At 42.6% G+C, this 26,716-nt stretch overlaps 2 protein-coding genes across 22 annotated transcripts in view; one reads left to right on the forward strand and one right to left on the reverse strand.

Moving 5' to 3' along the window:
- SOD1 (superoxide dismutase 1) overlaps window positions 1-26,716 on the reverse strand; it is a 1,049,346-nt gene that overhangs the window by 467,363 nt on the left and 555,267 nt on the right. The gene's annotated exons all lie outside the window — the stretch shown is intronic.
- Window positions 1-26,716, forward strand: part of TIAM1 (TIAM Rac1 associated GEF 1) — a 1,375,699-nt gene that overhangs the window by 356,105 nt on the left and 992,878 nt on the right. For all 9 annotated transcript variants that reach the window (XR_007724593.1, XR_007724594.1, XM_050786046.1 and 6 more), the window contains 4 exons: window positions 411-515; window positions 8,846-8,927; window positions 17,318-17,404; window positions 21,690-21,914. Coding sequence is in view for 7 of the 9 variants with exons in the window: in XM_050786046.1 (XP_050642003.1) it covers window positions 411-515; window positions 8,846-8,927; window positions 17,318-17,404; window positions 21,690-21,914 (499 nt within the window). In the remaining 2 variants the exon portion in view is untranslated. The remainder of the gene's footprint in view (window positions 1-410; window positions 516-8,845; window positions 8,928-17,317; window positions 17,405-21,689; window positions 21,915-26,716) is intronic.

A 26,716-nucleotide genomic window follows, 5' to 3' on the forward strand; every position in this document is an offset into this window, starting at 1 on the left:
ATCTCTATTGAGCCGGGCACAGTGACTCACACCAGCACTTGGGGAGGCCGAGGTGAGTGAATCACCTGAGGTCAGGAGTTCGAGACCAGCCTGGCCAACATAGTGAAACCCCATCTCCACTAAAAATACAAAAATTAACTGGGTGTGGTGATGGGTGCCTGTAATCCCAGCTACTCAGGAGACTGAGGCAGGAGAATGGCTTGAACCCAGGAGGCGAAGGTTGCAGTGAGCCGAGATTGCGCCATTGCACTCCAGGCTGGGCGACGAGTGAAACTCCGTCTCAAAAAAAAAAACAAAACACAAAAACCTCTCTTGATCGTGGGAATACATAATATGTCGGTGGAGAACTAATTGTGCTTATTTACTATTGAACAGGCGTTTTCTTTCTTTCTTTCTTTCTTTTGTCCCAGACACATCAACTGGATCATTCTGCTCATTACCTGCGCCTGAAATTTCTGATAGAAAACAAAATGCAGCACTATGTTCCACAGCCCGAGGAAGACATCTATGAGCTGGTAATGTTATGACTGTTGTCCAAGCACATTTTATGGGAGATTATTTTCAAATTATGAGTGTTCTTGTGTTAATTGTAGTTGGTGGAGTGGAACGAGTTCAGAAATAAATGAGCTTCATGCAGAGCCCTTAAGTTGGTGGAGATGGCCTTACTTAGCTCAGTATTTCCAGAGTGGCATGACCACCTTCGTTTACACAAGAAGCAGTGCAGTGCTATCATGAAAAGCAAAATCTAGAGCTTTCTCTTACATTGAACTTTAGTCATTATTGTAATACTAGCTTGCCTTGCATTGGCAGTCTTTTATTTTATTGTATTTTAGTGTTTTTATTTTGTTGTTTAGAGACAGGATCTCACTCTGTCACCAAGGCTGGATGGAGTACAGTGGTGTGGTCATAGCTCACTGCAACGTTGAGCTACTGGGCTTAAGTGATCCTTCTGTGCCAGCTTCTTGAGTAACTGGAACCACAGGCACATAGCACCATGGCCGACAAACTTTTATTTTTTATTTTTATTTTTTTTAGAGACAGGATCCTGCTTTGTTGCCCAGGCTGGTCTTAAACTCCTGGGCTCAAGTGATCCTCCCACCTCAGTCTCCCAAAGGACTGGAATCACAGGTTTGAGCCACTGCGCACGGCCAGTCTTTTATTTTAAATTGGTGACTTAAAGATCAGCTGCTTGTCGTTACAGAAAACAGTGCTAATTCTAATTTTGTGTGACATCCGTAGGCATGTTGAAACTGCTGGGTCAAATGTTGTTGGGTGGAAAAAGCTGCCATCTATGTCCAGTCTTTTGGAACTGTATTTATATAGCTTCTCAAGGACATTTACATATATTTGAGTTTGAACATACTTATGGGACTGGGGTTGTGAATCAGACCTGCTTACTAATCATATGGAACTGGCCAAGAAAAAAAAAAGGAAATGCTAATACTTAATTTCTAGGATTTTACACAGATTAGAGATAATACGCTTACTTGGTAAATTACAATGGTTGTTATTTGCAGTAAGCCAGTGACAAGCTCTTTGCTTGTTAGCAAAGTGTTGCGTTTGTCAGTTCCAGGAAAGAAACATTTTGGGAGCAAGGCGCCTCTATTTTGGAGTTCCTGTGCTCTCTCTGTACTTAGTCATTCCTCTGGGGGCTCTGACTGCTTGCCATGGATGTGTGAATAACAGTGACTTCAGACAGGGTTTCACTACAGAAAGCGGAACTGAACGTTTAAACCCAAGTATTATTCTCTTTTTGGAAAAGGGAAGCATGATTTAAAAATGAGTAGGAAATTGTGTTTTTAGTCAACTTTATTGAGGTATATTTTACATTTAAGAAAACCCTCGCCAACTTTAAGGACACAACCCAATGAGTTTGGACAGACGTATACAATCTTGTTTCCACTACTGCGATCATGCTTTGGAACATTTCTGTTACCTAGAAAGTTACCTCGTGCCCCTTTAAGGGCTTTTAAGGAAATATAAGAGAGGGTGTGCTTTTGTAACACTTTTAGCATGTTACGCAATAGAGGATGATCAAAATAATGAGCCCTTTTTAAACTATCACTTAAATCGGTAACTGTTCTGTGTTCAGTACATTTAACAGAGAGAGCTGATGTATTTTTCTGGCCTAGGGAAAAGGCCAGATCTTGGTGCTGCTGTATGAGTAAAGGAAAGAAAACCCTTTTTTCTTACTTAAAAAAGGGAAATGCTTTCCTACTAACACTAGAAGAGTTACTAGATTACGTATTTTGCATCTTGGGGTTAATGAATATTTCGCATCCTGAATTGTAGGGATCTTACCTAACCAGGTTCCATGTTCCTCATATTTTACACATAAGAGGTATAGGTACTTCATACATAGTTTTTGAAATTATACGGACTCATTTATTATTTTTAAGCCTTGCCCATTGTGTGGTCTCCTCCAACATAGGAGACTAAGGTGTGCCAAGCTTAGTCTGTTTGGATCTACCGTTTTTGTATGCAGACAGCTATATATGTATTTTAAAAGAATCTAAAGTACAGGGAGACCATAGTATTATTTCTTGGCCTGTTGCAGAAGGTCTCCAGCCCAAAGATCTCTAAGGATGCAAATGCCACAGTCTTGCAAAACCTCTGTTTTGACTAAGGTTCTTAACTATTTTGTCCTTTGGATATTTTTGGTAGCCTGGTGGAGCCTCTAGACCCCTTCTCAGAATGATATTTTCAGTCACATGAAATACAATACATAGGCTTACCTGTGCCCTAAATATATTGAAATAGTTCTCAAAAATATTTTTTGAATTATAGGTAATATATGTTCTTATTTATTAGCTCATTAAATTATAAGACTTAATAGGTAGACATAAACCTAATAGCTAGACCATTAAATTACAAGACCTAGCAGTAAATCTAATAGCTACCACCGTTCTGAGGAATGATGAGAATAAGTAATATTTTGAGACATTAGCAGCAGCTAAAACATGATATGAAAATAACTGTGATTTCTGTTCGTGACAGAGTCACAGGCACTGGTACTATTTTACTATGTTTGTTGCCTACATTCATTTAGGATAAAAGGAAATGCTGATTTTCAGTTTAAGGTTTGTAAATACAAAGATATCACTTTTTTTTTTTTTTTTTTTTTGGTGACCAAGTTTTGCTCTGTCACCCAGTCTGGAATGCAGAGGCGCAATCTTGGCTCACTTCAACCTCCGTCTCCCAGGTTCAAACAACTCCCTGCCTCAGCCTCCTGAGTAGCTGGGATTACAGGTGCCTGCTGCCACACCTGACTACTTTTTGTATGTTTAGAGACAGGGTTTCACCATCTTGGCCAGGCTGGTCTTGAACTCCTGACCTCGTGATCCACCTGCCTTGGCCTCCCAAAGTGCTGGGATTACAGGCGTGAGCCACTGCACCTAGCCAATATCACTGTTTTTTATCATCCACATTCACAGACCACTTGAACTCTATCCATGGGTTCCTGGTTTTGAATCCCTGCTTTAGGCCATTAAGCTACACATAGTGTCATTCTGGAGACAGGGAGTTTCTGAACAGCATTCCTGGATGCTTTTTGAGAGTCTGCAGGTATTCAATGTCTTGTTCTTACTGAATAAGCATCAGACCACACACAGTTAATTGGTTTCCCTGGCTCACCTCCATTTTGATTTTGATGGACATGGGAAGCTTCAAGTGTTACAAGCCATTTTCCTATAAATGACTCATTCATGTATGACTCTCCCAGGATATTTTATTCTATGCCATTGTTTTGTCAAACAGTCTTTAGTAGCAAGACCAATAGTTATTAGCAAAAGTATGTAGTATATTTTAAAGGACTTTTTGGAGGGTCTAGTGTGTTTATTTTGGGGGTCAGGGGATTCTCTTGCTTATGGATAACCAGGAATAGTTAGCCATTGATTTATCTGCTTTGCTGGTTGTGCTGTTAATACAAGTAATACCTGTTTGGCCACTTTTTCACGATGACTTGTTTGTTGGGTCTGGTCCACGGAATGGTCATGTACATGACTGTAGTCTGTGGAAGCGCTTTTCAAAAACCCACACTAAATGCATTTTTTAATAAAGTGACAAGTAGAAATAAAGTTTGCAGAAACACTGATCAATTTATTTATTCACTCATCCAGCAAATACATATATATTTTAAAATAGAGTCTCATTCTGTCGCCCATGCTGGAGTGCAATGGGACAGTCTCAGCTCACTGCAACCTCTGCCTTCTGGGTTCAGGTGATTGTCTTGCCTCAGCCTCCCAAGTAACTGGGACTACAAGTGCCCACCACCACACCCAGCTATCATCTAGCAAATATTTCTTTAGCATTTGTATGCCTGGCACTATTCTAGCTGTTCTAGGCAGTGGGGATACACCAAAACAATTCTGTTCCTGGTGGAACCTGTATTCAGGTTTGCAGAAACAGGTAAAAATATGTGCGAATGTGTAACATGTCAGGGAATGTTCAAAGCCTAGAGAGACAAGAAGTTGGGGCAAGTAGAGAGAGGGAGATGATGCATCTGCAGCGGGTCTTGTTGCTTTTTAATTTAATTTAATTTATTTTTCGTGGTTTTTTTTTTTTTTTTTTTTTTTTTTTTTAAGTGTGATGTTTGAACAGGGTGAGTGAGTGAAGTGAGGGAGTGGAATCATAGAGGTATTTTGCAGACAAGTGTTATAGGCTGGCACACGCCTGTAATCCCAGCACTTTGGGAGGCTGAGGCAGGCGGATCCCCTCAGGTCAGGAGTTCGAGACCAGCCTGGCCAACATGGTGAAACCCCATCTCTACTAAAAATACAAAAATTAGCCAGACGTGATGGCACACACCTATAGTTCCAGCTATTCGGGAAGCTGAGACAGGAGAATCGCCTGAACCCAGGAGGCAGAGGTTACAGGGAGCCGAGATCGCGCCACTGCACTCCAGCCTGGGTGGCAAAGCCAGATTCTGCCTCAAAAAAAAAAAAGTTCTAGGCTGAGAACCTTAGAAACTGGCTAAGGCCCAGGCAGGGGGAGAGTGGCCATGGTGGAGGTGGCTTACCCAGTGTGTGAGGCGGATTGGTGGAGAGGGCGCAAAAGGGGGGATGTAGGAGATAAGGGGAGGAGGGAGAAAGGATAGGCCATGTAGAGCCTAAATGCCATGGGAAACCCCAGAGAGCTGTTTTGAAAGGCTTACTGTGGCGGATGAGTGGCCCACAGGGCATGGGAGGATGAGTAGCCAGGGCCCACAGGAGGCTGCAGAGAGTCTTTGTCAGGTAAGAGCATGACGGTGGCTCAGACCAAATCACCCAAAGGAGACAGAGAAAGAAATGATCCTGATTTTGTGAGAACTCAAGAGCCTAGGTAAGCAATTTGTTTCTTAAAATCTGGTGCTCTTCTCATCCAATTTTTGAAAACAGGGAAAGTTGCAACATTATCAGTTTAATAAAAGAAAGGGAAGATGTGAGCTATTTCATCGTTAAGTGCATTGATGTATAAAACTACTGGATTTCAAAACTTCTGGTTCCAGATATTGTGGTTGCATTGAAAATACATTTTAAAGTATAAACCCTTCTTGAAATTCTATATAGTTTTAGTGTTGTTCACTAAACCTGGCTTTAGTGTAACCAGCCTAAGGATGTTGTGGCCAGCCGGCCTGTCTATATGATACTGAGTTGCTGTCTGAGACCAGCAAAAGACACAATGATATTCACACTAATTCCAAAGAAAACTAGGAAGTAGTAGTATGAAAAAATAGGAAAGATAATGCACAAAGCTCAATTCCCACTAGATCCTGTGGAAATGATTAAAACAAACAGTTATATACTGCCACCTGGAGGTAGGGTTTGGCACTTGAAGAAAGTTTTTAAAAATAAAGCTAAGGCTCCTACTGAGTTGAAGTGAACGTAATTGATAACGTTCCATAGAGCATTCTGTGGTGTTAGGGTATATACTGTAAGCCTTATTGAATTTAGTATTTAGAGTTTTGGTGGCTGTTTTCTGAATGGAAAAGTAGTATAACTGATTTCTTCTTACTTGTAAATTTATTTGTATGAAACATTTCTAAAGTATAGCACTAAAGCCACATTCAGTCGTGCCCTTGACACGTCGCATGTGGTGGGAGTTGCATTAAATTAAGATGTTTAAGAGGATCCAAGCCGTCCTGTCCACGTTCCTACCCCCCACACTCCTTAGCCTTCTATTATAGCAAACGCTTTCCAGGCTCCTGAGTCATAAGTATTATGCTGACCTCTCAAATGCCCCAAGCAAATAAAGAGAAGAAACTGGCCACTCTTTTCTACCTGCCCGAATAAAATCGTTTCTGGACAAATGGCTGTGTGGTCAGAGATGCAGGCAAGTTTAGATAATCATCAAGACTTCTCTTTAGTGCTAACGGCCACAGTTTTTTTCTTGACTTTGGCTCAAAATTGGTTTTCATTTCAAGATAGAGTAATAATTTAGAAAATCTATATGAGCATTTGACACATCTATTTGTTTGTGAGTTTTTATTATAAATTTTGGATTTGAACCTTTGACTGACCTAGGAGGGTAGGTTCCCTTTGCTTTCATACCCTGTGTTCCGGTGAGGGCTGATCTGGGAGGCATTGTAGTGTAGTGGAAAGAGTGCAGCTCTGGAGCCAGTGAGCCCTGGGTTCATAATCCCAGCTGTGTGTGAACGGGTCTTCTGAACTTAGGAAAGTACATTCTCTTTAGGCTCTTGCCTTTATTTGTAAAATGGAGATCACGCTTGTCTCTTGGAGTTAGTGTGAGAGGCATGACATATGGTCAGAACTCCATAAGTTATTGTCTTGATGATAGATCTTGACATTTGAAAATGAAATATCGATTAATTTAAACAACAGTGTTTCTGATGTGTGAACTTTGCACCGTTCTCATCTTGACTATGCATAAAGCTCTTTTTCCAGCCTTTTTTGTTTAAAAAAAATTTTTAATAATGTTAACTCTTATTTTAGATTCAAGGGGCACATGTGCAGGTTTGTTACCTGAGTATATTCCATGATGCTGAGGTTTAGGGTACTATTGATCCTGTCACCTAGGTAGTAAGCCTACTGCCCAGCAGTTAGTTCCACAACCCTTCTCCTCCTCTCTCCTTCCCCCTCTGGTAGTCCCCAGTATCTATTGTTGCCATTTTTATGTCCATGAGTACTTGTTGTTTAGCCCCTAGTTGTAAGTGAGAAGGTATTTGGTTTTCTGTTCCTGTGTTAATTCACGTAGGAGAATGGCTTCCAGCTGCTTCCGTGTTGCTGCAAAGGACATGATTTTGTTCTTTTCCTTGGCTACATAGTATTCCGTGGTATACGTGTACCACGTTTTCTTTATCCAGTCCACCCTGGGTGGGCATATAGATTGATTCCACATCTTTGCTATTGTGAATAGTGCTGCCATGAACATACAAGTGCATGTGTCTTTTTGGTAGAACGATTTATTTTCATCTGGATATATACCAAGTAATGGGATAGCTGAGTCAAGTGGTAGTTCTGTTTTAAGTTTTTTGAGAAATCTCAAAACTGCTTTCCACAGTGGCTGAACTAATTTACATTCCCAACAACAGTGTATAAGCGTTTCCTTCTCGGCTGGGCATGGTGGCTCACGCCTGTAATCCCCGCACTTTGGGAGGCTGAGGGGGGCGGATCATTTGAGATCAGAGTTCGAGACCAGCATGGCCAACACGGCAAAACCCTATCTCTACTAAAAATACAAAAAAAAAGCCAGATGTGGCAGCAAATGCCTGTAATCCCAGCTACTCGGGAGGCTAAGGCAGGAGAGTTGCTTGAACCCTGGAGATAGAGGTTGCAGCGAGCCGAGATCTCGCCACTGCACTCCAGCCTGGGCAACAGAGCAACACTCCGTCTCAAAAGAAAAAAAAAAAAAAAAGAAAGAAAAGCATTCCCTTCTCTCTGCAGCCTCACCAGCATTTGTTGTTTTTTTGACTTTTTAATAATGGCCATTCTGACTGGTGTGAGATGGTGTCTCATTGTGGTTTTGGTTTACATTTCTCTGATGATTAGCGATGTGTACATTTTTTCATGTATTTATTGGCCACATATATGTCTTGAAAAGTGCCTGTTCATGTCTGTTGCCCATTTTTTGATGAGATTATTCATTTTTTGTTGATTTTAGTTCCTTATAGATTCTGGATATTCCACCTTTGTCAGATGCATAGTTTGCAAATATTTTCTCCCATACTGTAGGTTGTCTGTGTATTGATAATTTCTTTTTCTGTGCAGAAGGTCTTTAGTTTAATTAGGTCTCACTTTTCCATTTTCTTTTTTGTTGCAATTGCTTTTGAGGACTTAGTCATAAGTGATTTCCTTTCTTGGGCTTTTAGAGGGCTGATTAATTTGTGTACTTCAGTATTCTAGCTAATTTCGATAAAGTTCAGTGGCTAAAAAAAGAATATCCTCTTTATGTAATTTGTTTTCTGTTTCAATGCTATCATTTGTCTCTACTTATTTGTACTATCATGAACTTTATGGAAGGGAAGCATAGAGATTTATCTCATTTCCGTGAATTCCGTACCAAGATCTTTATTACCTCTTCCTGGCTTTAATAAACTTTTTTCTCCCCACAGCTAGAGGCCTCCATTACTTTAGCATTATTTTTCAGGTCTGTGGAAGACATTGGGTAGGAATAGATAGAGAGTGATGTGGGGGAATTATTTAGAAACCAAACTGTGGCTATGTTTGAGGATGACAGTTGTAAGTTTTTACTTTTACTTTTTACTCTTAATGAGTTCCGTTTAATGAAAAGATTGTGAAGTGCAAATTCACATAAGTATCACTTGTGAAAAAATAGATCTATGAAATAACGATTTTTTTAACGTTAGTTATAATGAAATTCTAATTAGATTTCTCTTTGTAACTTTCAGCTATACAAAGAAATTGAAATCTGTCCAAAAGTCACTCAGAGCATCCACATTGAGAAGTCAGACACAGCTGCCGATACTTACGGTAAGTTTGTGTTTCTTTGTATTTTAAGGTAAAGCATTTCTTATGTAAGCATGTATTTATTTACAGTTCAACAAAATGCCTTTGGGTCCTTTCTAAAACAGACAGTGTATCTGGCTCCTGTGCTGTGGAGGGTAGCCACACTAGGGAAAAAAAGGGATATTTACTCTGGGTACGATGTAGACTTTGGTGTTAAATTTCATAACTTTAGTTACTGGGGTTCTACTGTCATAAAAAGGAAGTGGGTAGGTTATTTTATATGTCAAAAGATAAAATTACAGCTAGTTTAGTTATCAATCTGATTGGCTTTCATTTGTGATTCGTGCATGGGGCAGCCTCCGTTCTACAAAATAGAATGAGAGCTCCCTCTGGGCAATGGCAGAACGTGATTTTTGTAAGGTGGAGACAAGGAAACAGAACAGTGGAAGGAGAAACCTGATTGTCTAACATTAGCTTACTTCAGGTTACTTTTTTGTAAGGGTTAAAGCAGAGGGACACACTTATTTTGCTGATTATGGTAGACCAGAATCTCTTGTTTTCAGGAAAAACTGGTCTGTTTGGGGATCTACCTGCTTCCTGAAAGTTTTAATTTGATTATGTGGCATCCAGCATGAGTGATTCCATTTTTTATTTGATCTGGCCTTTTGGGCGTAATGCAGGAACTCAGTTCACAACAGTGGCCTCCCATAATTTTTGTTTAACATATACTACGAGGTACCTTAGTAATGTAGGAATTATTCTTTTATACCCCTCTCCTGAAAACATAGACATTATCCTCGCTTCCCATACAAGTCATGTTAAAGGAACTTACTTTGGTTTTGTGTTGCGGGATCCCCAAGACCATCCCTAGGTTTGCTGATTCACTAGGAAGACCCGCAGAGCTCAGCATCTGGTCATACTCACAATTATGTTTTTTTAATAGCAAAATTATACTAAAGTGGCTTCATTGTCTTGGGTGAATACCCAAGGTTCATTGTCTCACGCCAAGGGAATCGCGGGTGCAGACACACAGGTGGGTTTAGGAGTAGAGGTTTAATAGGCAAAAAAAGAGAAAGGAGAATAGCTGTCTCTCCTGCAGAGAGAGAGGGGTGCCTGAGTGGGTCTTCCAGCCAGCGGTGGAAGATTTTATAGCCAGGCTTGAGGAGGTAGTGTCAGATTTACATAGGGCTCATAGATTGGTTGGACCAGGTGTGACGTCTACACAGCACTCAGGGAAGCTGGCTGCCCCGTCCTAACTTTATTATGCAAATGGCGTCTTTGCCTGGCCGGTGCCATGTTCACTGCTCCTTACTGTACAGGTGGCTGGCAAAGAGAAGAGAGGATGGAGCCGCCGTTTTGAACATGCTTAGTTCCAGCTCGCCTTTTCCTATTGGCACAACTGCCAGCATTCACCGGTGTAAGCTTCCAGCTTGCTTGTCTATGTGTGCGGCTCGATTTTACAGGCCGCTTTTTGTTAGAAAAGAAAATTATTTGGGGGCTGCTTTTCATTAAAAGGAAAATCTTACTGAGGACTTTCTTCCCTTCACTCTCTGCCTAAATCATTTCATCTTAACTCCTATATCAATACAAAGCAAAATCACCAAAGGGAAAAGACGTGTGGAGCAAAGTCTAGGGGAAACCAGGTGTGACTTCAGCGAGCCCTGTTTCAGTGGAGTCATGTAGAATGAGGATAACTTCCCCAGCACCAAGCTGTGAGGACACCTGAGAAATGCTCCCTCCTGGGGAAGGTGGTTAGAGACTCAATGCCCAGGGCTTTTCTGGGGAGGCTGGTTCCCTAGGCAAGCTCTGCCTAGCGTGCACCAAAATTCCAGACTCCCAGGAGGAAAGTAGGCGTTCACCATGAATCCCATTGTTTGTACACACAGTTTAGGCACCGTGAGCCACTTAGGGTGTTGGGAACCCTCCCAAAATCCAGGTTCTCAGGATGCCAGCCAAGGTCCAAATTTGTAAGCGGGCCTTTCGAAGAACAGCAGTCAAGCCTGCTGTGTTAACGCTTTCCTAGGCGGTTGTCTACGTTCTGGTGGAGTTAAATATATATTCCTTTCCATATGTTTAAGACCAGTCTTCTTTACTTAGCATTACAGTGTATGGCTTGAATAGTAACAGAATTGGTGCCTGAGTAAATTAAGTGAGGAAAATCCATACTGTGCTCAGTCAGGAGCAGCGAGGTTAGCTGAGGTGACAGCCACCAAAGCCCGGTGGCTCGAAACAGTGACATTTATTTCTCACATTCACCATGCATCCCTTGTGGGTTGGCTGGGACTCCATACGTTGTCCTCATTCCACACCCAGGCCTGGAGCAGCTGCCACCTGGGACAGTGCTTGTCACTCAGCGGAGGGGGAAGAGGAGGTGCGAAAGCAGATGTTGTCCCACTCCCAATTCATTGGCCAAAGTCAGTCACACAGCCATACCTACCTACAAGGGAGCGTAGAAGTGTGATTCTACTGTTTGGTAGAAGGAGAACAAAGTTCCTGGTGGAAAGACATAAAGACTACCGTATATGTTGACTTAAGATTTCTCTCTGAACCGGCCGGGCACGGTGGCTCACGCCTGTAATCCCAGCACTTTGGGATGCCGAGGCAGGCAGATCACGAAGTCAGGAGATCGAGAGCATCCCGGCTAACACGGTGAAACCCCAGCTCTACTTAAAATACAAAAAATTAGCCGAACGGTGGCGGGTGCCTGTAGTCCCAGCTACTCAGGAGGCTGAGGCAGGAGAATGGTGTGAACCCGGGAGGCGGAGCTTGCAGTGAGCCAAGATCATGCCATTGCACTTCAGCCTGGGTGACAGAGCGAGACCCATCTCAAAAAAAAAAAGATTTCTCTCTGAATCAAGTTATTAAGCTTTCTTTTGTTTTTTTTTTTAGGACACAGTTTCCCTCTGTCGCCCAGGCTGGAGTGCAGTGATGCGATCTCAGCTCACTCCAACCTCTGCCTCCCGAGTAGCTGAGATTACAGGCATGTGCCACCATGCCTGGCTAATTTTTGAACTTTTGGAAGAGGCGGGTTTCACCGTGTTGGCCAGGATGGTCTTGAACTCCTGACCTCAACTGATTGACCCACCTCGGCCTTCCAAAGTGCTGGGATTACAGGCATGAGCCACTGCACCTGGCCCAAGTTATTAAGCTTTTTAGCATTTGAAAATCTTTAAACTCTTTTCTGAGCAGTGGGATATTATATTCCTTCTGGACCTTCCCCTGTAGGCCACCAATCTTCATCTCAGAATACTCGAGGATTTGGGCCTAATGAAGAGAACCCAATTTTGAACCCTGGCCACTTGCATTATAACTTTATGCTGTTTATTTCTTGACCTTAAAACTAAAGACATCATAAAGCCAGGAGAATGTTTCTCATCGCAAGGAATAAATGTTTATGAGCGGCCTATTATGCAGCAAAAAGCCGACCTCAGTAATTAGAGCTGTAATTGGTGGCAGTGAAGTGCCTGGATCCTCCAAAATTAGATGCTCCCATAATGATTATTCTTTTTCTCTTCAGTTTACTTAATTTTTGTTGAGTAAGGATAAACTAGCAAAGATTAAGTTCAGAAGGCTGAATTTCAAAGCTCTTGGACTCTGATTCTAAGATTGAGTGATTCAGGGACCCCAAAATTGGAACTGGGCATAAAACTGCTATCGTTTGTATACTTTTTAATACTTTTTATTAAAGTGACTGAATTACTCACAGAACCCATTTACTTTTACCCCCTGAGGAAGGTATGACAGGGCACCAGGCATCAGTCTTGAGAGTATTACAGACAGTGCTTCTCAACCCATCTGATGCAAAGAAGCAAGTATTTTGTTTTGTTTTAATTTCCACTCTTTTGTAACTACCACTGCTTTGGTGAAATACTAAATTCCATGCTTGGAGGTTGTGGCAAAGTCAAGGTTCCAAGAGGTTCTCAATGCTTAGTCTCGGTTTCTGTCCTTACGTTACTGCCATTAGCCAACAGTTGGCACCTGTTCCTGGACTTCACTTTGAAAAGCCCTGCCACAGGCCAGACGCAGAGGCTCACGCCTGTAATCCCAGCATTTTGGGAGGCCAAGGCGGACGGATCACGAGGTCAAGAGATCGAGACCATCCTGGCCAACATGATGAAACCCCGTCTCTACTAAAGATACAAAAATTAGCTGGGCGTGGTGACATGCGCCTGTAGTCCCAGCTACTCAGGAGGCTGAGGCAGGAGAATCACTTGAACCCGGGAGGCAGAGGTTGCAGTGAGCCGAGATCACGCCACTGCACTCCAGCCCGGTGACAGAGTGAGACTCCGTTTCAAAGAAAAAAAAAAAAAGAAAAGAAAAGCCCTGCCACGCATGGCTAATAAGCTCAGTTAAATCACTTCTTCTCCGTGCTTGGGTTGGTTTTAGGGTGTGATGTTCCAACAGCATATTGATTGAAGAGGTGAAAGATTCCCCCAATCCTCAGAGATCTGATTGCCTCTGGATTAAAGGCTACCACAGAGTCGAAATTCAGCCCATCTGTATCTAATATTAACACCTCACTAAGTGGCTTCCGGTTAGATACTGAGTTTGGTACAAGTAAAAGCTACTAGCACAAACACAAAAACAGCTCACCATACAGATCAAATGCTGCTTTCTATTTTAGAACACTTTAGGGAGGAAAATATAATTTAATAATCCAACTGACTGAACACATTTAAAGAGGGAACATTTACTTAATTTCTCTCTCTTGCCCCTCTCTCCACCGCAGCCTTCAGCTCACTCCCAGACCTTACTGTTGAAATTAGTTCACATATCCAATTACATGATACTTAGACTAAGCATGAGGCCCTAGGCTGCCTTGAAGTAGAAGAATGCGTCATTTCAGCAACTTAGTATTCCTTTTCTCTGGGTACTTCTAGTACTATTATATTTTTTAGTCATGTGTTCTCCTCATGTTATAGGTGCCTGTGCTTGTTATCTGAATTTTCGTTGTATCCTGGACTCTAGTTTTGAGTAATTCTCTATTGTTTATCATGTTATGGTTTTTCCAGGGTGAGGAATCTTTTGGTGGTTCATCTCATGAGTTTGTTCTTAGTTTCTTTTTTCTTTTTTGAGACAGGATCTTACTCTGTCACCCAGGCTGGAGTGCAGTGGTGGGATCATGACTCCCTGCAGCCTCAACCTCCTAGGCTCGAGCCATCCTTCCCACCTCAGCCTCCCAAGTAACTGGGACTATAAGGCATGTGCCACCATGCCCAGCTAATTTAAAAAAAAAAAAAAAATTTTTTTAGAGATAGGGTCTCACTATGTTGCCAGGGCTGATCTCAAACTCCTGGGCTCATGCATTCCTCCTGCATTCCTCCCAAGAGTGCTAAGATTATAGGCATGAGCCACCACGCCCGACCTTAGTTTCATCACTTAGTTTTAAGCACTTCCTTCATTCTCCTGATCATTATTCCACTTGCCACTCATGATCCCTTCCTGTGTTTGAAGCGAACAGCCTTCCAATTGGTGGATACATCAATTTATATTGAATAATTTCCCTCCGCCCCCTGTTAGCAATCATTTTGGACAATATTAGAGTTGTCTGCTGAGAGTTACAACATTGCTATCCTATTTAAAAGAAATAGATCTGACTTTGCTGATTAACTGTTAAAATCATTATGTTCTTCATTCAGCTCCACTGAATCCCGCTGTAGGATATTTCATAATTTTCTTTATATTTGTTCATATAGGAGATGGTTATAATGTTTTCCCCCTAGTGTGCAAAGTATTGGCAACTTTAAATGGAAGCCGCTCACATGTTTGTTGCAAGGCAAGGTGTGGGGAGGGCTTCCTTCTTGGAACAGCGAGAGGGGGCTCCTGTTTGACCCCTAAACCAGTGTCCAGTATGAATTCCAGTACAGAGCTAAAGTGCTATTCGCTTTGGTAAATTTTTGGCTTTCATTTGGGTGATCTTCAAAAAAGGAGCTTAGGCCCATTATCCTTTCTCCCATCCTCTTTCCTGTCATAGAGATTTCCCCACTAATTAGAGATGTCTGATCTGTTTCTTAGACCTGTTCTTTTTACCCAGTTGTCCGGTACAAATTACATAATCAATTGCAGTCCTCAGACTGGAAGTCTCCTCTATTCTCACTCCTATTTTTAACCTTTTGATTATAAAAAAAGAAGACCAAGAAAACAGGGAATGGCCGGGTATGGTGGCTCACACCTGTAATCCCAGCACTTTGGGAAGCCGAGGCGGGTGGATCACTTGAAGTCAGGAGTTTGAGAACAATCTGGCCAGCAGACGAAATCCCATCTCTACCAAAATTAGAAAAATTAGCTGAGTGTGATGGTGTGTGCCTGTAATCCCAGCTACTAGGGATTTACTTTGTAAAACAAGAAATCGCTTTAACTCGGGAGGCAGAGGTTGTAGTGAGCTGAGATCGCACCACTGCACTCCAGCCTAGACAACAGAATGAGACTCCGTCTCAAAAACAAAAAACAAAAAACAAAAAACAATGAGGGAATGGAGCAAATCAATACCTGAGGTGTCTCCATATCTCCATCGACTCGGCTTCAGGTGACTTGCAGCAGGCTCTCACCGTGTTGCCTCTTCTGCCATCTTCCAGTTAAGCAAAGGTGTTTCCTGGTACCCCACAGGGGTGCTAATTTTTTAATAGAAAAAAAACTGGGGCCAGGCTCAGTAGTGCACACCTGTAATCTCAACACTGTGAGAGGCAGAGGCAGGAGGATCGCATGAGGCCAGGAGTTTGAGACCAGCCTGGGCAACGTAGTAAGACCCCATCTCTACAAAAAAATTAAAAAATTTAAAAAATTAGCCAAGCATGGTAGCACTTACATGTAGTCCCAGCTCTTCTGGTAGATGAGGTAGGGAATTGCCTGAACCCAGGAGTTTGAAGCTACAATGAACTATGATCACACCACTGCATTCTAGCCTAGGGGACAGAGCAAGACCTTGTCTCTTTAAAAAAAAAAAAAAAAGATCTCATTGTAATAGAATGGTGGCATTTCAGAAAGGAAATTCCGATATTTAGATGAGTCCTATTCATTCTTTCCGATGACATAGCCCTTGATTCTCTCTGTCCTAACAGATTTTTAAAGAAATTTTCTACTACAATGCAGATAAATACACCTGTGTTAAGGCTCATGTAACTTAAATGATTCTTGTGTAAAAATATTCTTGACCCTTAATCTGAAAGTTAGAAGTTGCTGAAAGAAGAGAATTTAAAATAAGAGAATGAAATGACTTTGGAGAGTCTTCGGGGTGGCCCTGTGCCGTTCCCTATCTGAGGGGGTTATGGTACTTGAGAGGGCGATGGCAATTAGCACTTTTGCCGATGTGAGGTAATCCATTTCCTGGTCCTATAAACTAAACAAAAAGCCGTGTGTTCATCATGACATGGCCTCAAAAGGCTCAATGACTCCCTGGGACCCAGTCTTGTAATTCTGTTTTGCTGTTTGCCTGTTTGTTTGTTTTTTTTTTCAACCACTGCGTTCCCCTCAGCATTAAGACAGCTATCTATATTATGGGATGATTTTTCTTCCAGAGCTGAAATTATTGCAGATATATACAATGACGTGTGTTCCCATTGTCCTTTGTAGAAATATCTGCAAAGGTATTTCTTTCCTTTAGCAAAATAGGTATTCATTGTGGACACTGACGTAATTGATTAGGGAAGAATTTTACATGAGGCGGTCTGGAAACAGGAGTGACCAGGACCCGTAACCATAGAGTTTTGAGTACCTAACATCCTCAAGCCACATAGAATACCTGGGCCTCACTCTGCTTTTCTCTCTGAAGGATGAAGCAGAGCCCAAGGTTAATTAGCAAATTGGCTTTGAGCTCTGGAAGTCCAGAGAAGTATAAGATAATCTTCTGATCCGATACTGCTAGAGTGTGAAATCAGGTACAGTTTCTGTAATGTGTTACTCATATTACAGATTCGTAATGTGAGTTGCATCTTGCTCCTGTTTGCACAATTGTATTAAATGAAACCATTGTCCATATAGTCATACATGTGGATGAACACACACCCTCCAACAGTACAGTTGTAATATATTCTAGGACACAGATTGGATGAAAAATGTCTGGGGACTCTTGAGGTAAGCTAATCTTTCTGTTTTCTGCTTTGGAGGAGAGTATGGAAAAGAAAAAAATGATGGTGTTTACCAGGAAGCAAGATTAAACAAAATAATTTGCTTTCCTTTGAGTTGATTGGTAGGTAATATGAAGATAGACATACCTAGTAATCTCTGTTTTTACAAGTAGTGACTTCCAGAGTGATCTAAAAATAAACCTTTTCTGCTTTGTAAAACAAGAAAAAACAATCACTCCAAACTATAATGACAAACATGAAACATACCTAGTTCACAGCAGGCACTTCCTGTTGTTTGCTAAACATTCAGAAGGTGTGAGCCCTGCCATTCTGCCTTTCTGTGTTTCACAGGGTTTTTACTTTCTTCTGTGGAAGAAGATGGTATTCGAAGGCTGTACGTGAATAGTGTGAAGGAAACCGGTTTAGCTTCCAAGAAAGGTAAGTCAATGAAGGGCTGGTCTGTCCATCTTAAATGCCCTTTGGGGCTTCTCTAGTTTTTGAATGAGAAAGATTTGCCCAAAGGATTCATTTGTGAAAAGTATTTGAACATTTTCTCATTGAAAACCCTTCCAGGGAATGTGCATTTTATTCCATTCACTTAAGTGTACCAGAAAGCTCATATTCTTGAACTTTTTTTTTTTCTTTTTTTAATTTTTAGAGACAAGGTCTTGCTGTGTCACCCAGGCTGGAGTCCAGTAGCGCAATCATAGGTCACTGCAGCCTTGAAATCCTGGGCTCAAGCCGTCCTCTCACCTCAGCCTCCCGAGTCGCTAAGAGAGTACAGGTGCATGCCACCACACCTGACTGATTTATTTACTTGCTTATTTTTCAGAGTCAGGAGTCTTGCTGTGTTGCCCAGGCTGTTCTTGAGCTTCTGGCCTCAAGCAATCCTCCTGTCTCAGCCTCTCAAATCACACATTTTTGGATTTTAAATCTGATGGAGCCCATTTCCATGGGGCTGGTGGGAAATCCCATTCTCATCATGTGGTCGTCCTTCTCCATCTTCTAGGATGGTGTGGGGTTCCTGGGGGGATTCTTCCTGGAGCAGAGCATGGGGGAAGAGCCCTCTGTACTTTGGTCCACACTGGTCAAAGCTGGCATTGGCCATTACCTGAGCCTGCAGAGCTCTTTCAAACCAGATGTTCTGTTGCTTCCATTCATAGAAGAATCTGCAGAAGTTGAGAACCTAGGGATTTGAGATCCAGCCTCCCTCCCCTTCCTTAGACAGCACTTCCCTGCTACATCCTGCCTGTTTCATTTCAGCCCTTCCATGGCCCATAATGCATTTGGGCTACTTGGCGAACCCCAGCTCTCCATCCTGGAAAGTCTTTGCAACCTAGATGATTTGCTCACGGTGCTAATTTCTTAGAGCTACTGTAATAAACTACTACACACTGTGTGGCTTAAAATAACAGAAATTTATCCTCTCACAGTTTAGGAGGCCAGAAGTCTGAAATTAAGGTATTGGCAAGATTGATTCCTCTGGAGCCTCTGAGGGAAGAATGGCTTCATGCCTCCTTCTGGTTTCTGGCGTGAAAGCAGCGCTTGGCATTCTGTGGCTTATGGCTGTATCACTTCAATCTCTGCCTGAAGTCACATGGCTTCTGCCCTGTCTCTGTGTCATTAACATGGCCTTTTTATAATAACACCAGTCATTGGATTTAGGACCTACTCTAAATCATTATGAGTTGATTGTAACTTTCATGTATATTATATAATTATAATGATTATAATTATTATATAATTATAATGATACTATATATAATTATAATGATTATAATTATTATATAATTATTATCTTGATATATGATATATATCAAAAATATGATATATATATTAACTTATGTAAATATATAATATATAATAATCATTAACATAATTATACTATATTATATAATTATATAACAATTATATATAAGTATAATTGTTTATGTAATTGTTATATAATTATGATGTGTAATTATTATATAATTACAATGATTATATTATTATAATTTCATCTGTAATATCTATCTATCCCTATTTCCAAAGAAGGTTGTATTCTGACATTCTAGGTGGACATGAATGTGGGGGCACACTCTGTTGGACCCACTATACTCACTGTAAATAAATGGGACAGGTAGGTAGGGCTGGAAATCCACCTTTGTTTCTTCTTGCTATGGGATTTGTAGTTTCATCCAAGCAGTGGCAAAATAATACGTGTTGAATCTCAGAGATCAACACATCCAGGTCAACTGTGCTTAGATGTACTTATCTTGCATCTGTTGTGTTAACTACTGCTGAATGGAGCAGAAAAGGGAAATTGAGTGTTGGTCTTCGCCACCGCTTTTTTTTTGTCCTAGTTCAGCTGAGTTCTGGGTAGTTCATGGCTAGCTTTACAAAGCTACCTGTGCAGGTTATATTGACCTGTCCTGTCAACACTGGAGAAGCGCAACCGCAGACTTGGCTCTGCATGGAAAGGCAAAGGTGTGACGAGTGGGAAGTAAAGTCAGAATAATGTATCTGCTGCTGACTGTCATGGAGGAGCATTTTCCTTCTTTTTCCTTCCATACTTTCTAGGCCATAGGCAGCCTGGGGCCAGAGTTTGACACAGTCACTGAGCTGTATCTCAGCAAAGAGCAGAGATGACAGGATTTCTTCCCCTTCAAGCCCAAAGACTGATTTTTATCTCTTTCAGCACAATGAATGTGCCGGTTTGCGTGGCACGGGGGTGGGGAATCTGCCGCCCTGGTTTCAGTCACATCCTGTTTTAGTTCTTTGAATCTGAGAACCCTGGTGTTAAATGAAGATGAACTGTCATCTGTACCAACCTCCTTGCTCTGTCCTCAACAGATGCAGGAGTGATGTCCATTCTGTCCTTCTGGTCCACAAACACGATCCCAACACCCAGCGTGTCTAGAAAGATATTGCGGGTATTTTATGTTAAATTTAGCTGTGAATTGGCTGGGCACGGTGGCTCACACCTGTAATCCCAGCACTTTGGGAGGCCGAGGCGGGTGGATCGCCTGAGGTGAGGAGTTCCAGACCAGCCTGGCTAACATGGTGAAACCCTGTCTCTACTAAAAATACAAAAATTAGCTGGCCATGGTGGTGCGCACCTATAATCCTAGCTACACGGGAGGCTGAGGCAGGAGAATCACTCAAACTGGGGAGGCGGAGGTTGCAGTGAGCTGAGATCATGCCATTGAACTCCAGCCTGGGCAACAAGAGCAAAACTCCGTCTCAAAAACAAAACAGAACCAAAATTAGCCAGGCATGGTGGCACATGCCTGTAGTCCCACCTACTCAGAAGGATGAGACACTTGAACCCGGGAGACAGAGGTTGCAGTGAGCCAAGATCGTGCCACTGCACTCCAGCCTGGGCAACAGAGTAAGACTTCGTTTCAGAAAAATAAATAAATAAATAAAAATTTTAAAAAATTGTGGATCACCTGAGGTCAGCAGACCAGCCTGGCCAACATGGTGAAACCCTGTCCCTACTGAAAATACAAAAAATAGCCAGGCGTGGTGGTGAGTGCCTGTAATCCCAGCTACTGTGGACGCTGATGCAGGAGAATCGCTTGAACCCGGGAGGCAGAGGTTGCAGTGAGCCAAGATCGCACCACTGCACTCCAGCCTGTGCAACAGAGTGAGACTCTGTCTCAAAAACAAACAAACAAACAAACAGATTTCAGATATTTTAGAAACCTGAATAAGGATGTCCAGGGCGTGTGACTCTGTGAAGCTGGGAAGTGAGAACTTCTTTGTAGGGTCATTTTCTGCAGAATCTGAGTGGCATGCTCGAGGACCTGGGAGGCTTCTCGTTCCTGCAATTTATCATCTGTCTTTGCCTGCCCCTCACTCACTCCGTTTTTCAAGTTGGTTTTTCCATATTGGTATATAAAATTAGAAATTGGGCTCCTTCTCTCTTCCTAGCTGAAAGGATTATTTTATTTTCTTTCATGTTCTTCCCAACCTCTCCCTTTCTCAGGCTGCTGGAATGTTCTTCCAGTGCCGGTTTGAACTGCACCTCGGTGTCTCAACTTCCTGTTCTTCTAGGTTGGGCTTGCTCATGGTCATTCCCTTGGGTCACAAACTTTGGCAGTTCCCCTAGCTGATCCTTTGGGGATCTGCTGAAAGAGATTCATCCCAAGGTTCTGATGTAGTTTGAAAACAAAACAAAAAAGGGCAAAAAGGATTGCATTGGGTTCTTGAAACTGTCATCTCTTAAGTGTATTTGGAATGAGACATCCTTACTTCTGTCCTCATAGCCAGAGTGAACACCCTGCATTTTGGTTCCATGGAAATAATCAATAGGTATTAGCTGGCTGTGACTTGAGTGTGCACTGAGGCATGAACATGCACAAAACACAGATGGCAGTCATCAGAGAGCACTGTCATTCCACCCTCGCCCCACCCCAAAAGTGTAGGAAGATAGCCTGAATTAATTAACATTTGTGAGAAATTGGCAGATGCTTGGAACACTTAGATTAACGAAGGAGTAAGTTTGTTTGCTTGATGTATGAAGGACCGGCTAGGCATGTTGTCACCTGCAAATCTAGAACCTTCAGAATCTGAGGCCCATGTCCTTTCCTCAGGATCACTTCTGAGCACCGCAGCCTGTCTGCAGCAGCACCTGGGGCTGTGAGACCCACAGCAGGTGTGCCCTGTATAGCGGAGCTCCTAAGCTGTCGTGTTCTGATTATGTGTGTGAAATTAAAAATTTTCCATCTTGCGTTGGCAGGTCTGAAAGCAGGAGATGAGATTCTTGAGATCAATAATCGTGCTGCTGACGCCCTGAACTCTTCTATGCTCAAAGATTTCCTCTCACAGCCCTCGCTGGGCCTCCTGGTGAGGACCTACCCCGAGCTGGAGGAAGGAGTGGAGCTGCTGGAAAGCCCTCCCCACCGAGTGGACGGCCCTGCGGACCTCGGCGAGAGCCCCCTCGCCTTTCTCACCAGCAACCCAGGTATGACTGTGCAGGGTGCTGGGGTTGAGTCTGAACTCCGTTCTGCCACGACCCGGGGGGTTTATCACGCAGCGTGTGTGTTTCAGTGAGTGCCTCTGTCTGGCAGGTGGTATAAAATGTGTACACAAGATGTGCTGGTGACTGGCCCTGCATTTCCTGTTGAAATTTCAAAGGCAGAGGGATCTTTATTTTCTCATAGACCTGTTTTGCTACAAATCCACCTGTCACCCATGGGCAGCTTTATAGTGCTTCTACTGTTTCTCATTTTGGAGAAAGGTGAATGTTTAGAGGCCTTTGGCTGTGGATAGAGATTCGGAGGCACAGAAGTGTTGGGAATTGGGCCACGTGTGGTGGCTCGCACCTGTAATCCCAGCACTTGGGAGGCGGAAGTGGGAGGATAACTTGTGGTCAGGAGTTTGAGACCAGCCTGGGCAACATAACGAGACTCTATCTGTATGGGAAAAAAAAAAATGACCTGGACACAGTGGAGAGCACCTGTAGTTCCAGCTCCTTGGGAGGCTGAGTCAGGAGGATTGCTTAAGCCCAGGAGTTTGAGGCTACAGTAAGCTGTGATTGCACCACTGCATTCCAGCCTGGGGGACAGAGGCCTGTCTCTTAAAGAAAAAAAAAAAAAAAAGTGCTGGGAATCACATAAGATGCTGAGACTAAGTCCTACCTTCTCTGTCATCATCTTCCAAACCACCCAGCCCTGCTTTCCTACTGTCTGAGAGAAGGACGTGAGTTGAGATGCTGAGAGGCCCAGAGTGGAAATGTGTGCAGAGCTCTTGTTTGCTCTGTCTTTTGGACTTCTTTACCCTGAAGGCTGAACCTGAGCCCATCAGTGACCCCCCTGCCCTGCCCTTCCTTCCTCACCCCCTCCTTCTGGCAACCTGTGCTCATTCTACTAGAAGCAGTGTGAGTGCCACCTGCCTTTCGAAGTCTTCCTGTGACCCCACAGAGTTAGCTCTGTCCTCTGGGCCCCCACGACCCTGCACGTTTGACTTCCATGCGGGCTCTCATTAGATCATGCGATTCTTACTTGCTTGTGTCTCTCTTTTTGCCTAAATGTGTTTCCTGAGACTGGATTTATATTCCTCATTTTCGTCTTCTTGGCTCTTTACGTGTGGTTCACTACGTGGGTGGCCCCGTCTTGTTCAGCAAGAGAGTGAGTGGATGATGGAACAGATGAGCAGCATAGATTGCTATCATTTATTTCTCCATGACTGGGTTCTAGGGTTTGGGTTGATTTAGTAAGTTGGGGTTTTGTCATTATTTTCTCTTTTCAAAGCTTGGGATACAAAAAAGAGGGTTCCGTTCAAAATCTGAAATGGAAGCCTCTTGGGTCCTTGGATATTCTTGCCCTGCTATTGTTTTTCAAATCGTTTTCTGAAGCTCGGCTTGCTGAGGAAGCAGGAGCCCTCATTCTTTTGTTCATTGACTCCTTGGAATATTTTGACAAGTTGAAGCTTCAGAAAATTGATTGCCCTCAGTTACAGTTGACTTCCTTGACTCATTATGTTATTGTGGTCCCCACATTTCAATCACGTTTTGGAAAAGTGACTCCAGTGAGTTGTGTACCCTTAATAAAGGAGAATGAAGACCATAAAGGCTGTTGTTTCATGTGACCACAAGATGGCAGGCTCGACCCCATCAAACGGTTCACAGATACAGTTGTTTCTGGAATATGACTTTGAATGAGACATGTTATGTTAGATTAGATTATTTAAAGGATTTTATAAGCTTGCACACCTACGTGGTATAAGCAACAGTGTGTACTCAACTTTCTTTGGATATTTTTCTTCTGTCTGAGCCCTTCTTCTGCGTTCCAGATATGGGGAAAAAAAAAAAAAAAAAAAAAAAAAAAAACAGGTTGGTAAACTACAACCCATAGGCTAAAAGCAGCCCACCACCTATTTTTGTAAATCAAGTTTTATTGGAACACAGTCATGCCATTTATTTACACCTTGTCTCTGGCTGCTTTCTCTCTGCAGTGGCAGAGTTGAGTAGTTAGTAGTTGTGACAAGGACTTAGAGTCTGCAGAGCCAAAACTATTTACTCTATGGCCCTTTACACATAAAACTTGCTGTCCCCTAATGTATAGTATGACTGAGATTGCTCACAATTTGTTTTTTTAAGGATAGCCACTGTTAATGTGTTGGTCTATTTCTTTCTTCTTTTTTTTAAAAAAAATCTGTGTATGCATATGTATATGTACATGTGTTTGCTCAAAAATCTATTAAAATACATTTAATAGAGTTTAAAATGCATTGAACAAATCTTTACATGCATTTAAAAGATTTTTAAAATGCATTTTATATATATCTATTTCAGAAATATCTGCGTATTTCTCTGTATACAGTTGCTGTCTGGTCTTTTGTGTGGTGGAATTTTAAACAACTAGACTTTACACCTGACTACATGTTACCTCCTTCAGACCACTCACCTTTGGAGGCTGTGCACTAAATCCATGGACCCTGACATTATTTTGAAACACATTAAAACTACAATTTTGGGATCATCTTTGGAAGGTTTATTATTATGTTTTTTTCAATTAAATGGCCATAACTCGGAACTATTTTTTAAGTATTTATTTATTATGTGCCAGGCATGGAGCTGAAAGTATGATAATAAGTATGACTCAATTTTGTGCTCCAATTTATGTTTTAGTGTAGTTTTTTTGTTTTTTCATTGCTTTATCTTTTTTTTTTTTTTTTTTTGTAACGGAGTTTCGCTCTTGTTCCCACGGCTGGAGTGCAATGGCACCATCTTGGCTCACTGCAACCTCCGCCTCCTGGGTTCAAGCGATTCTCCTGCCTCAGCCTCTTGAGTAGCTGGGATTACAGGCACCTGCCACCTCGCCTGGCTAATTTTTGTATTTTTAGTAGAGACGGGGTTTCACCATGTTGGTTAGGCTGGTCTCGAACTCCTGACCTCAGGTGATCTGCCCGCCTCGGCCTCCCAAAGTGCTGGGATTACAGGCATGAGCCACTGCACCCGGCCACATTGCTTTATCTCTTGAAATCTTGCAATTTTACAATCATCAAAAATCCTTCAGGCTAGGCATTAGGATTATGGTTAGGGTAATCCCAGCCCTTTGGGAGGCCAGGGCAGGCAGATCACCTGATGTCAGGAGTTCGAGACCAGCCTGACCAACATGGAGAAAATCCATCTCTACTAAAAATACAAAATTAGCCGGGCGTGGTGGCACATGCCTGTAATCTCAGCTACTAGGGAGGCTGAGGCAGTAGAATTGCTTGAGCCCAGGAGGCAGAGGTTGCAGTGAGCCGAGATTGTGCCATTGCACTCCAGCCTGGGCAACAAGAGTGAAACTCTGTCTAAAAAAATAAAAAAATTCCTTCAGAACAGAGTCTGGTTTGTCAAGTTAGGTAATCAGACTGAGTCAAGAATAAAGCATGAAAGTAAAGCCACTGTATTGTTTGGTTTTTTATTTTATTTATTATTTATTTTTGGTAAGATTTCTAAACTGGCTTCAAAATTAGTAAATTTCGGAAGAATTTCTGAATACTCTGGTCAAGTAGCAGCCCAATTGGACCTGCTGGCGGGGAGAAGGCGCGTCAGTTCCCCACCTGGGTCTCTGCCTATCTACCTTCTAATTGCTCCTGCTTTCTAGTCCCCACTTAACAATGGAAGATAAAAGTGGAGGCAAGTAAACAGGATAAAATAACTGAAAGACTGCTCCGTGATGGGGCAGAGATAAGCAGTATCAACAGACAGCTGCAGTTAAAACAGAAAACAACCAAGAAAATTTTGTACAATGGGCAGGCTGGACTACAGCCTTAGTCTAAATTTAGAAGTAACTAAAAATAGGAAACATCCTGAGTGGCAGGTTTGAGGTTTGATGGGAGTAAGTTAAGGTGGATGATTGGTGTCCTTGACAGAGAGCCTTGCTGAGTCTCAGGGACCCCGGGGTCCACGTGAGTGCTGGCTGCTGCCTGGCTGCTGGAGGCTGGTCCTGCAGAGCTCCACGGTCTCACAAACTCAAGTGTGCAGACTTGGCCAGGTCCTCCCCTAAGAACCCTGAGTGAGTATGGGATTAGCTTTCAAAGTTGTATTGTTTCTGAAATGCTTTCTCATAGAGAGGTTTGTTTCTTCTATGTGGAAGCATCACAGCCTAGTGGCTAAGAGTAGGGCCTGGGACCAAGTTCTTTGGAACTTAGTCCATTTCTTTGGAACTCAGTCATTGGCTGGGGGGACAGAGTCTCACTCTGTCACCCAGCCTGGAGTGCAGTGGCAGGATCTCGGCTCACTGCAACCTCTGCCTCCTGGGTTCAACTGATTCTCCTGCCTCAGCCTCCCAAATAGCCAGGATTATAGGCACCCACCACCACGCCCAGGTAAATTTTGTATTTTTAGTAGAGACCGGGTTTCACCATGTTGGCCAGGCTGGTCTCAAACTCCTGGCCTCCGGTGATCCACCCGCCTTACCCTCCGAAAGTACTGGGATTGTAGGCATGAGCCACTGTACCCGGCCAGAACTCTGTCCATTTCTGTGTTCATCAGCTTCATGACCTTAACCTGGTCATGTTTAATCCCTCCGTGCCTCAGTGTCCTCACCTATAAAATGGGGATAATGGCACCCTATCATCTCACTGGGCTATTGTGAGGACTAAATGACGCGTAAAAGTAAAGCGTTTAGAATATTACCCAGTAAGCGCTCAATAAATGTTCTGTATATGAAGCCATTCTCTTATGGGGCACATGAGGATTCCCTGGCCTATGACCAGAGATTGCTCTTTTTCAGTCTTCTCCCTGCCTTCTATGCTGCCTCAGTCTGCAACAGG

This window comes from Macaca thibetana, chromosome 3 (assembly GCF_024542745.1).
Source record: "Macaca thibetana thibetana isolate TM-01 chromosome 3, ASM2454274v1, whole genome shotgun sequence".
In the NCBI taxonomy this organism is placed as follows: Eukaryota; Metazoa; Chordata; class Mammalia; order Primates; family Cercopithecidae; genus Macaca; species Macaca thibetana.